The sequence below is a fragment of the Heterodontus francisci genome, chromosome 22, assembly GCF_036365525.1.
Source record: "Heterodontus francisci isolate sHetFra1 chromosome 22, sHetFra1.hap1, whole genome shotgun sequence".
Lineage (NCBI taxonomy): Eukaryota > Metazoa > Chordata > Chondrichthyes > Heterodontiformes > Heterodontidae > Heterodontus > Heterodontus francisci.
Window position 1 is genome coordinate 82,112,468 of NC_090392.1, and position 12,107 is coordinate 82,124,574.

General features: G+C 51.5%; 1 protein-coding gene across 3 annotated transcripts in view; it reads left to right on the plus strand.

Annotated features, from left to right (window-relative positions):
- LOC137381495 (uncharacterized) overlaps window positions 1–4,964 on the plus strand; it is a 189,931-nt gene extending 184,967 nt beyond the window's left edge. For all 3 annotated transcript variants that reach the window (XM_068054178.1, XM_068054177.1, XM_068054179.1), the window contains one exon: window positions 3,991–4,964. In XM_068054178.1, the coding sequence (XP_067910279.1) occupies window positions 3,991–4,804 (814 nt within the window). In that variant the 3' untranslated portion in view covers window positions 4,805–4,964. The remainder of the gene's footprint in view (window positions 1–3,990) is intronic.
- Window positions 4,965–12,107: the final 7,143 nt, after the last annotated feature.

A 12,107-nucleotide genomic window follows, 5' to 3' on the forward strand; every position in this document is an offset into this window, starting at 1 on the left:
CAAAGTACGGAAAGTCCTCATCAGGGAACTCCTCTTTGCTGACGATGCTGCTTTAACATCTCACACTGAAGAGTGCCTGCAGAGTCTCATCGACAGGTTTGCGGCTGCCTGCAATGAATTTGGCCTAACCATCAGCCTCAAGAAAACGAACATCATGGGGCAGGACGTCAGTGCAGGAACCCCCTGTGGCTATCCCCCTCTCTAACAAGTCTACCGTTTTGGATACTGCTGGTGGGGATGGCCTATCAGGGGAAAACAGCAGCAGCCAGAGCAGTGGCACCACGGCTGGCACTGTTGTTCAGCAGGGAGGGACAAAGCGCAGAAGAGCAATAGTTATAGGGGACTCTAGAATCAGGGGCACAGATAGGCGCTTCTGTGGACGTGAAAGAGACTCCAGGATGGTATGTTGCTTCCCTGGTGCCAGGGTCAAGGATGTCTCTGAATGGATAGGGGGCATTCTGAAGGGGGAGGGTGAACAGCCAGAGGTTGTGGTACACTTCGGTTCCAATGACATAGGCAGGAAGAGTGATGAGGTCCTGCAGGGGGAGTTTAGGGAGTTAGGTAGTAAGTTAAAAAACAGGACCTCTAGGGTTGTAATCTCGGGATTACTCCCTGTGCCACGTGCCAGTGAGGCTAGAAATAGGAAGATAGTGCAGCTAAACACGTGGCTGAGCAGCTGGTGCAGAAGGGAGGGTTTCAGATATCTGGACCATTGGGCTCTCTTCCGGGACAGATGGGACCTGTACAAGAAGGATGGGTTGCATCTAAACTGGAGGGGCACTAATATCCTGGCTGCAAGGTTTGCTAGCGTCACTCGGGAGGGTTTAAACTAGTGTGGCAGGGGGGGTGGGAACCAGAGCAGTAGGACAGCTAGTGAAATAAATGAGGAGGACCTTGTAACTAAGGCCAGTAAGACTAAGAGGAAGAGCAGGCAGGGAGATGTTGCTGAGCACAGCGGGACTGGTGGTCTGAAGTGCATTTGTTTCAATGCGAGAAGTATAACAGGTAAGGCAGATGAACTTAGAGCTTGGATTAGTACTTGGAAATATGATGTTGTTGCTATTACAGAGACTTGGTTGAGGGAAGGGTAGGATTGGCAGCTAAATGTTCCAGGCTTTAGAAGCTTCAGGCGGGATAGAGGGGGATGTAAAATCGGTGGGGGAGTTGCATTACTGGTTAAGGAGAATATCACAGCTGTACTGCAGGAGGACACCTCGGAGGGGTCATGCAGCGAGGCAATATGGGTGGAGCTCAGGAATAGGAAGGGTGCAGTCACGATGTTGGGGGTTTACTACAGGCCTCCCAACAGCCAGCGGGAGGTAGAGGAGCAGATATGTAGACAGATTTTGGAAAGATGTAAAGGTAACAGGGTTGTGGTGGTGGGTGATTTTAACTTCCCCTATATTGACTGGGACTCACTTAGTGCGAGGGGCTTGGATGGGGCAGAATTTGTGAGGAGCATCCAGGAGGGCTTCTTGAAACAATATGTAGATAGTCCAACTAGGGATGGGGCCGTACTAGACCTGGTATTGGGGAATGAGCCCGGCCAGGTGGTCGGAGTTTCAGTGGGAGAGCATTTCGGGAACAGTGACCATAATTCCATAAGTTTTAAGGTACTTGTGGATAAGGATAAGAGTAGTCCTCGGGTGAAGGTGCTAAATTGGGGGAAGGCTAATTATAACAATATTAGGCAGGAACTGAAGAATTTAGATTGGGGGCGGCTGTTTGAGGGTAAATCAACATCTGACATGTGGGAGTCTTTCAAACGTCAGTTGATTAGAATCCAGGACCAGCATGTTCCTGTGAGGAAGAAAGACAAGTTTGGCAAGTTTCGGGAAGCTTGGATAACACGGAATATTGTGAGCCTGGTCAAAAAGAAAAAGGAAGCATTTGTAAGGGCTGGAAGGCTAGGAACAGACGAAGCACTTGAGGAATATAAAGACAGTAGGAAGGAACTTAAGCAAGGAGTCAGGAGGGCTAAAAGGGGTCATGAAAAGTCATTGGCAAACAGGATTAAGGAAAATCCCAAGGCTTTTTATACATATATAAAGAGCAAGAGGGTAACTAGGGAAAGGGTTGGCCCACTCAAGGACAGAGAAGGGAATCTATGTGTGGAGCCAGAGGAAATGGACGAGGTACTAAATGAGTACTTTGCATCAGTATTCACCAAAGAGAAGGACTTGGTGGATGTTGAGCCTAGGGAAGGGAGTGCAGATAGTCTCAGTCATCTCATTATCAAAAAGGAGGAGGTGTTGGGTGTCTTGCAAAGCATTAAAGTAGATAAGTCCCCAGGGCCTGATGGGATCTACCCTAGAATACTGAGGGAGACAAGGGAAGAAATTGCTGGGGCCTTGACAGAAATCTTTGCATCCTCATTGGCTACAGGTGAGGTCCCAGAGGACTGGAGAATAGCCAATGTTGTTCCTTTGTTTAAGAAGGGTGGCAAGGATAATTCAGGAAAGTATAGGCCGGTGAGCCTTATGTCAGTGCAGGGAAACTATTAGAGAGGATTATTCGGGACAGGATTTACTCCCATTTGGAAACAAACGAACTTATTAGCGAGAGACAGCATGGTTTTGTGAAGGGGGGGTCGTGTCTTACTAATTTGATTGAGTTTTTTGAGGAAGTGACAAAGATGATTGATGAAGGAAGGGCAGTGGATGTTATCTATATGGACTTTAGTAAAGCCTTTGACAAGGTCCCGCATGGCAGACTGGTACAAAAGGTGAAGTCACACGGGATCAGAGGTGAGCTGGCAAGATGGATACAGAACTGGCTCGGTCATAGAAGACAGAGGATAGCAGTGGATGGGTGTTTTTCTGAATGGAGGGATGTGACTAGTGGTGTTCCGCAGGGATCAGTGCTGGGACCTTTGCTGTTTGTAGTACATATAAATGATTTGGAGGAAAATGTAGCTGGTCTGATTAGTAAGACAACACAAAGGTTGGTGGAGTTGCGGATAATGATGAGGATTGTCAGAGGATACAGCAGGATATAGATCGGTTGGAGACTTGGGCGGAGAAATGGCAGATGGAGTTTAATCCGGACAAATGTGAGGTAATGCATTTTGGAAGGTCTAATGCAGGTGGGAGGTATACAGTAAATGGCAGAACCCTTAGGAGTATTGACAGGCAGAGAGATCTGGGCGTACAGGTCCACAGGTCACTGAAAGTGGCAACACAGGTGGATAAGGTAGTCAAGAAGGCATATGGCATGCTTGCCTTCATCGGTCGGGGCATAGAGTATAAAAATTGGCAAGTCATGTTGCAGCTGTACAGAACCTTAGTTAGGCCACACTTAGAATATTGCGTGCAATTCTGGTCGCCACACTACCAGAAGGACGTGGAGGCTTTGGAGAGGGTATAGAGGAGGTTTATCAGGATGTTGCCTGGCCTGGAGGGCATTAGCTATGAGGAGAGGTTGGAAAAACTCGGATTGTTTTCACTGGAACGACGGAGGTGGAGGGGCGACATGATAGAGGTTTACAAAGTTATGAGCGGCATGGACAGAGTGGATAGTCAGAAGCTTTTTCCCAGGGTGGAAGAGTCAGTTACTAGGGGACATAGGTTTAAGGTGCGAGGGGCAAAGTTTAGAGGGGATGTGCGAGGCAAGTTTTTTACACAGCGGGTGGTGAGTGCCTGGAACTTGCTGCCCGGGGAGGTGGTGGAAGCAGATACGATAGCGACGTTTAAGAGACATCTTGACAAATACATGAATAGGAAGGGAATAGAGGGATACGGTCCCCGGAAGTACAGAAGGTTTTAGTTTAGGCAGGCATCAAGATCGGCGCAGGCTTGGAGGACCGAATGGCCTGTTCCTGTGCTGTACTGTTCTTTGTTCTTTGTTCTCATCGATTCTCACTCCTCCCTATGTTCTGCTACTTTGCCAGACTTCAGCAAGAGTCTGTTTATCATAAAGCTCTCAAATAAAATGTTTTTTTTCCTATTCTGTCTATGTAATGAATCACCTTTTCTCTGTTTGCACTTTCAGTTATCTTTTAAATGATAACCCACAGAACACCAGTGGCTACGTTGATAATCTTCGCCAAAAAGTGGCTCCCCTCACAGATGATCTTCGTCAGAAGATGACAACGGATACCGAGAACCTTCACCAGCGAATCACACAGGTGTTGCAAGAAATGAGGACAAAACTTTCTCCTTCTGCCGATGGGGTCCACCAGAGGATCAGCAGAAACGTTGAGGAATTTCATCAGACGCTGACACCATACGCTGAGGAGCTTCGCCAGACTGTGATTCCCTACACCGAACTGGAGGATAACACAAAAAACCGGAGGGACATTCTGATTCCACTTACAGAGACACTCCAGCAGGGGCTTGATGAAAACTGGCAGAATGTTAGTGAATCTCGCCCTCGGCTCGATCTGGAAATGCAGGAGATCATCGATAGGCTGCTTCCTGAAGGCGAACATGGCTCGGTGAAAGTGGTCCATCAGATTGGTGACATTCCCCAGGATGGGCCAGATGCTGATGAGTTAGAGGCAAGGCTCAGTGAGAATGTGAGAAGGCTGGCCCCTTACACCTTACAGACAGGGGTACTCCCTGAGGACACAGCAAGTACTGACCAGAGACTGACTGGATACGTGACAGATCTCAACAGCAATATCGAACGGGCAGTCAAAGCATTCAATCGCAATGAAGCTTCTCACAAAGTGGACAAAGTGGTGGAACAGACGCTGAGTAACGTGCGAGAGAGACTTGGCCCATACGCAGACAGCATTAAGCAGGCACTTCAGTTCCAACTTTCAAATATGTCAGATTACATCCGTCAGCAAGTAAAGAACTAATTGAGAAATTGAAAGTTAGTTGGCTAAACTGTGTCTCAGGAGTGTGGACTGTTGGAGCACAGAGAATTGTACCTTTGATTTTAACTGTCATCACTGGATTTATTTGTGGTAGAAAGCAATAATTTTAACATCACTCAATAAAATTCTAGAGTGGACTGTAGATTATGGACAATATCACTTTAAATAACTTCAGGAGTAATAATGTTTCCATATTTTCTCATTATTTGCAATGCGATTTTTGGTGAATATTGTTTCTTTCTGGCTCCTCTCAGTGCACAGGCCCAGGATCCCAATTTTGGAGGGTCAGTTGGGCTCTTGGATTTTGTTGGTACCAAACCTCCATTAATCAGCTTGTTTCATTGAGCAGACAACCCCCCCCCCCCCTCCCCAAACCACGGTCTCCACTCCACTCCCCTCTTCCCTCCCCACTCTCCTGCTCTCCCCCTCCCCTTTCTTTTCTCCTGCTCTCCTCTCTTCCCTTTCCACTTCCCACTCTCTCCTTCCCCCCTCCCCTTCCCCCTCGCCCCTTCCCATTCTCCTGCTCTCCCCTGTCCCCTTTCTGCTCTCCCCTTCCCCCTCCCCTCTCCCCTTCCCCTTCCCGCTCCGCTTCCCCCTCTCCCCTTCCCCCTCTCCCCTTCCCCCTCTCCGCTTCCCCCCTTCCCCCCTCTCCTTCCCCCTCACGCCTCTCCCCTTCCCGCTCTCCCCCTCCTCTCCTCTTCCCTTCCCTACTCCACCCTCACCCTCCCGCTTCCCCTGCCCCTTCCCCCCTCCCCTTCCCCCTCCCCCTCTCCCCCTCTCCCCTTCCCTCTCTCCCATTCCCCCCAATGCCTCTTCCCTTCCCGCTCTCCCTTCCTCTCCCCTCACTCTCACCATCCCCCTCACCGTCTCTCCTTTCCCCTCGCGCCACTCCCCTTCCCTCTCTCCCCTTCCCCCACTCCCCTTCCCTCTCATGCCTCTTCCCTTCCTGCTGTGACTCCTCTCCCCCTCCTCTTCACTCCTCACTCTCCCCGTCTCCCCTTCCCCCACTCCCCTTGCCCCTCACGCCACTCCCCTTCCTGCTCTCCCCTTCCCCCTCTCCCCTCTCAGTCCTGAAAGATTTACCCCATATCTTAGTCTATGACCCCTGGTTCTGGACTTCCACCCCCTTCCCCACCCCACCCCCCCCCCCACCATCGGGAACATCCTTCCTGCATCTACCCTGTCAAGTCCTATTAGAATTTTATAGGTTTCTATGAGATCCCCCCTCACTCTTCTGAACTCCAGCGAATATAATCCTAACCGACTCAATCTCTCCTCATACGTCAGTCGCGCCATCCCAGGAATCAGTCTGGTAAACTTTCGCTGCACTCCCTCTATAGCAAGAACATCCTTCCTCAGATAAGGAGACCAAAACTGCACACAATATTCCAGGTGTGGCCTCACCAAGTCCCTGTATAATTGCAGCAAGACATCCCTGCTCCTGTACTTGAATCCTCTCACTATGAAGGCCAACATACCATTTGCCTCTTTTACCGCCTGTAGCACCTGCATGCTTACCTTCAGCGACTGGTGTACGAGAACACCCAGGTCTCGCTGCATATTCCCCTCTCTCAGTTTACAGCCGTTCAGATAATCTAGCTTCCTGTTTTTGCTACCAAAGTGGATAACCTCACATTTATCCACATTATACTGCATCTGCCATGCATTAGCCCACTCACTCAACTTGTCCAAATCACCCTGAAGCCTCTCTGCATTCTCGTCACAACTCACCCTCCCACCCAGTTTTGTGTCATCTGCAAATTTGGAGATATTACATTTAGTTCCCTCAACTAAATCATGAATATATATTGTGAATTGCTGGGGTCCTAGCACCGATCCCTGCGGTACCCCACTAGTCACTGCCTGCCATTCGGAAAAAGACCCATTTATCCCTACTCTTTGTTTCCTGTCTGCCAATCAATTTTCTATCCATTGCAATACACTACCCCCAATCCCATGCACTTTAATTTTACAAGCTAATCTCTTATGTGGGACTTTGTCGAAAGCCTTCCCCTTCTCCCCTTCCCACTCTCCCCTTCCCCCTCTCCCTTTTCCTCTTTCCCTTTCCCCTCTCCCTCTCCCCTCTCCCTTTCCCCCTCTGCCCTTCCCTTTCCCCCTCCCCCCTCTCTCCCCCGCCCCTCTACTCTCCCTTCCCCCTCTCCCTTCTCCCTCTCCCCTTCCCCCTCTCCCCTTCCCCCACTCCCCTCTCCCCTCTCCCCTTCCCCCTCTCCCCTTCCCCCTCTCCCTCTCCCACTCCGCCTCTCCCCTTCCCTCTCGCGCCTCTCCCCTACCCGTACTCCCCCACTCCCACTCCCCCTCCCCCTCTCCCCTTCCTCCTCTCCCCTTCCTCCACTCCTCCCTCTCCCCTTTTCTCTTCCCTCTCTCCCCTTCCTGCTCTCCCCCTCCCCACTCCACCCTCCCCCTCTCCACTTCCTCTTCTCCCCTTCCCCCTCTCCTGCTCTCCCCTTCCCCCCCCTCTCCCCTTCCCACCTCCCCTCTCCCCCTCCCCTCTTCCCCAATTCCCCTCTCACTCTCCCCCTCATGCCTCTCCCCTTCCCCCTCTCCCCTTCATAGAAACATAGAAAATAGGAGCAGGAGTAGGCCATTCGGCCCTTCGGGCCTACTCCGCCATTCATTATGATCATGGCTGATCATCCAACTCAGTAACCTGCTCCCGCTTTCCCCCCTATCCTTTGATCCCTTTCACCCAAGAGCTATATCTAACTCCTTCTTGAAAACATACAATGTTTTGGCCTCAACTGCTTTCTGTGGTAGCGAATTCCACAGGCTCAGCACTCTCTGGGTGAAGAAATTTCTCCTCATCTCAGTCCTGAAAGGTTTACTCCGTATCCTTAGACTATGACCCCTGGTTCTGGACTCCCCCACCATCAGGAACATCCTTCCTGCATCTACCCTGTCAAGTCCTGTTAGAATTTTATACGTTTCTATGAGATTCCCCCCTCATTCTTCTGAACTCCAGCGAATATAACCCTAACCGACTCAATCTATCCACTTACATCGGTCCCGCCATCCCAGGAATCAGTCTGGTAAACCTTCGCTGCACTCCCTCTATAGCAAGAATATCCTTCCTCAGATAAGGAGACCAAAACTGCACACAGTATTCTCGGTGTGGCCTCACCAAGGCCCCTGTTTAATTGCCGCAAGACATCCCTGCTCCTGTACTCGAATCCTCTCGCTATGAAGGCCAACATACCATTTGCCTTTTTTACCGCCTGTTGGACCTGCATGCTTACCTTCAGTGACTGGTGTACGAGAACACCCAGGTCTCGCTGCATATTCCCCTCTCTCAGTTTACAGCCGTTCAGATAATCTAGCTTCCTGTTTTTGCTACCAAAGTGGATAACCTCACATTTATCCACATTATACTGCATCTGCCATGCATTAGCCCACTCACTCAACTTGTCCAAATCACCCTGAAGCCTCTCTGCATCCTCCTCACAACTCACCCTCCTACCCAGTTTTGTGTCATCTGCAAATTTGGAAATATTTCATTTAGTTCCCTCATCTAAATCATTAATATATATTGTGAATAGCTGGGGTCCTAGCACCGATCCCTGCAGTACCCCACTAGTCACTGCCTGCCATTCGGAAAATGACCCGTTTATTCCTACTCTTTGTTTCCTGTCTGCCAACCAATTTTCTATCCATTGTAATACACTACCCCCAATCCCATGTGCTATAATTTTACACACTAAACTCTTAAGTGGGACTTTATCGAAAGCCTTCCCCTTCTCCCCTTCCCCCTCTCCCTTTCCACTTGCCCCTTTCCCCTCTCCCTTTCCTCTTGCCCCTTTCCCCTCTCCCTTTCCCCTTTCACTTCTCCCTTTCCCCCTCTCCCCCTCTCCCTTCCCCCTCTCCGTTCCCCCTCTCCCTTTCCCCCTCTCCGTTTCCCCTCTCCGTTCCCCCTCTCCCTTCCCCCTCGGCCCCTCTTCCCCCTTCCCCTCCCCCTCACCCTCTTCCTCTTCCCCGGCCTCTCTTCCCCTCCTCCTCTTCCCCTCCCCCTCTCCCCGTTCTTTCCCTCTCATTTCTCTCCCCTCTTCTCTTCCTTCCCCCTCTTCGCCTCCCCCTCTTCCCCGTCCCCCTCTTCCCCGTCCCCCTCTTCCCCCTCCCCCTCTTCCCCGTCCCCCTCTTCCCCCTCCCCCTCTTCCCCTCCCCCTCTTCCCCTCCCCCTCTTCCCTACCCCCTCTTCCCTACCCCCTCTTCCCCTCCCCCCTTCCCCTCCCCCCTCCCTCTTCTCTCCCTCTCGCTCCCTCTCCCCCTCTCTCTTTTGCTCCCTCTCACTCCCTCTTCCCCTCCACCTCTCTCCCCCTCCCCCTCTCTCTCCCTCCACCCCCTCTCCCTCTTCCGCCCCTCTTCATCTCCCCCCTTCCCCTCCCCCTCTTCCCCTCCCTCTCTTCCCCTTCCCCTCTTCCCCTCCCCTTCTCCCTCTCTCCCTCTCTCACCTCTCTCCCTCTCTACCTATTGCTCCCTCTCCCCCTCTCTCCCTCTCGCTCCCTCTCTCCCTCTCACTCCCTCTCCCCATCTCTCTTTCACCCCCTCCCCCTCTCCACCCTCCCCCTCTTCTCCCTCTCTCCCCTCCCCCTCTCTCCCTCTCTTCCCTCCCCCTCTCTCCCTCTCCCCCCTCCCTTCTCCCTCTCCCCTCGCTCCCTCTCCCCTCTCTCTCTCTCCCTCTTCCCCTCCCCCTCACCCTCTGACAGTGCAGTGCTTCCTCAGTACTGACCCTCCGACAGTGCAGCGCTCCCTCAGTACTGACCCTCCGACAGTGCAGCGCTCCCTCAGTACTGACCCTCCGACAGTGCAGCGCTCCCTCAGTACTGACCCTCTGACAGTGCAGTGCTTCCTCAGTACTGACCCTCTGACAGTGCAGCGCCCCCTCGGTACTGACCCTCCGACAGTGCAGTGCTCCCTCAGTACTGACCCTCCAACAGTGCAGTACACCCTCAGTACTGACCCTCCGACAGTGCAGGACTCCCTCAGTACTGACCCTCCGACAGTGCAGTGCTCCCTCAGTACTGCCCCTCCGCCAGTGCAGCGCTCCCTCAGTACTGACCCTCCAACAGTGCAGTGCACCCTCAGTACTGACCCTCCGACAGTGCAGTGCTTCCCAAGTACTGACCATCCAACAGTGCAGTGCTCCCTCAGTACTGACCCTTTGGTGCTGGTTTGGGTGTAGGTGGAGGGGGTTAAATCCCAAGCAGCGTGTCTGAAACCTGACTTGATTCCGCCCCTTCTTGCTTTTTCTGGGGCGCGTTACGAGGCTGTGCGGATACCGCAGTGGAGCTGTCAGGTCATCATATATAAATATTCAGATATCCAATTAATTGAGCCTTTGACCCAGTATTCTGGCTTTAACAGCCAGTACACAGGTTTCCTGAGCTGTGTGACACTCACCAGGGTCACAGGGCGAGAGCACAGCGGAGAGTCATTAATCAATGAAACTACAGGCTGGAAAGCCTTTAAACAGTGAAACTGCATAGCTGCTGCCCTGCCTATGTGAAAGGTTTCTGCTCATAGGACTTGTTCTGAGAGCTGGATTTCACTGCTTTACAGATAATTTCCTGCTTTTTGGAAGTTATTTCACAAACCTTGGATTTTATTTACCTTGATCTGAATTTCCTGCTGTGAGCATGGGAGCAGCTTACACAGTTCTGCCTTGGACTTCTGATAAGGAACACCAGCAGGAGCAGCAACAGCAGCTGTCTTCTCCACAACCCCATGTTGCTCCACAAGACAGGGGATGGACACAGAGCTCCAGCTCGAAGGAGGCGATGCCACCCCCCACCCCCGCCCCCCAGTACAGGGTATATAGGCAGAGGATCAGCCTCCTGGACATGACAGAGCAACAGTGCCGCAGGAGGCTCGGACTTTCAGGGCAGGTCTCTGCTGACATCTGCCACCTCCTGGAACAAGACCTTCCCAGTGGACCAGGTGGACACACATTTCCAGTGGTCATTAAGTCACCGCAGCCCTAAATTTCTTCACCTCTGGCTCCTTCCAGAGGTGCCAACTCCAGGATTTCACAATCTGCTGCCCACAAGTGGATCTCTCAAGTGATCAGTACCACATTGGCAAGGCCGCTACTTATGTCCACTTTGACACTGATCAGGCCAGTCAGACGCACAGGACTGTCGCATTTGCTACAATGGCTGCATTCTCACTGCATTCAGGGAGTCATTGACTGCACACGTGGTAATCAAGGCAACCTCAGATCATTCTGGAGTATTCATTAATCTAACTACCTAAGTTTATGTACAATGTTAAGCTTGTACGTGGCCACTGGAAGGTTTTCATTTATATCTGTGTAAGATATCCTGGAAGTTGTCATGATGTCTTCATTCTGCAACAGTCACATCTCCCACTGGTCTTTGCACCTCCAAGCACAGTCAGCGGGTGGCTCCTTGCACACAAGGGCTACTCTTTAAGAACATGGCTCATGGCACCTACGAGGAGCCCTGTCCTTGATGCAGAGGAAAGGTACAACAAGGGGCACATGACCACGTGTTGAGGATACAATTCAGGTTCGGGACAGATCTGGGCCTTCAGTCTGTACCATCGAGGGTGTCCAGAATGGTCTGCTGAACCTTGTATAACTTAGCGGAGCAGAGAGGACTGGAGCTGCTGGAGGAGGAAGGTGACGAGCGCTCTGCATCCTCGGAGGAGGAAGGTGACGAGCGCTCTGCATCCTCGGAGGAGGAGGACGGGGGTTGACATGGCCAGAGAGCATTCAGCCGCTCACCCAGCTGCCAGCCTTAAATTTATTCAGTGATGGAGCATCCACAACCCTCTGGGGTGGAGAATTCCAAAGATTCACAACTCTTTGAGTGAAGTAATTTCCCCTCATCTCAGTCCTGAATGATCGGACCTTTATCCTGAGACCGTGCCCCTGCATTTTAGATTCCCCGACCAGCGGAAATAATTTCTCAGTGTCTGCCCTATTCAGCTCTTCAGAATCTTGTATCTCTTAATTAGATCGCCTCTCATTCTTCCAAACTCCACAGAATATCGGCCCAATTTACTCAGCCTCTCATCATAGGACAACCCCCTTATCCCAGGGACCCATTTAGTGAACCTTTGCTGCACTGCCCCCAGTGCAAGTAAATCATTTCTTAAATATCGAGACCAAAACTGTATACTATACTCAAGATGTGGTCTCACCAAAACCCTGTACAATTGTAGCAAGCTTAATGAAGGCATTGTCCCTGTGACAGCCCGGGGAGGGTGGGGGGAGGTTTCATCGGAGCCAGAGGGAAACCCATGATCTTTA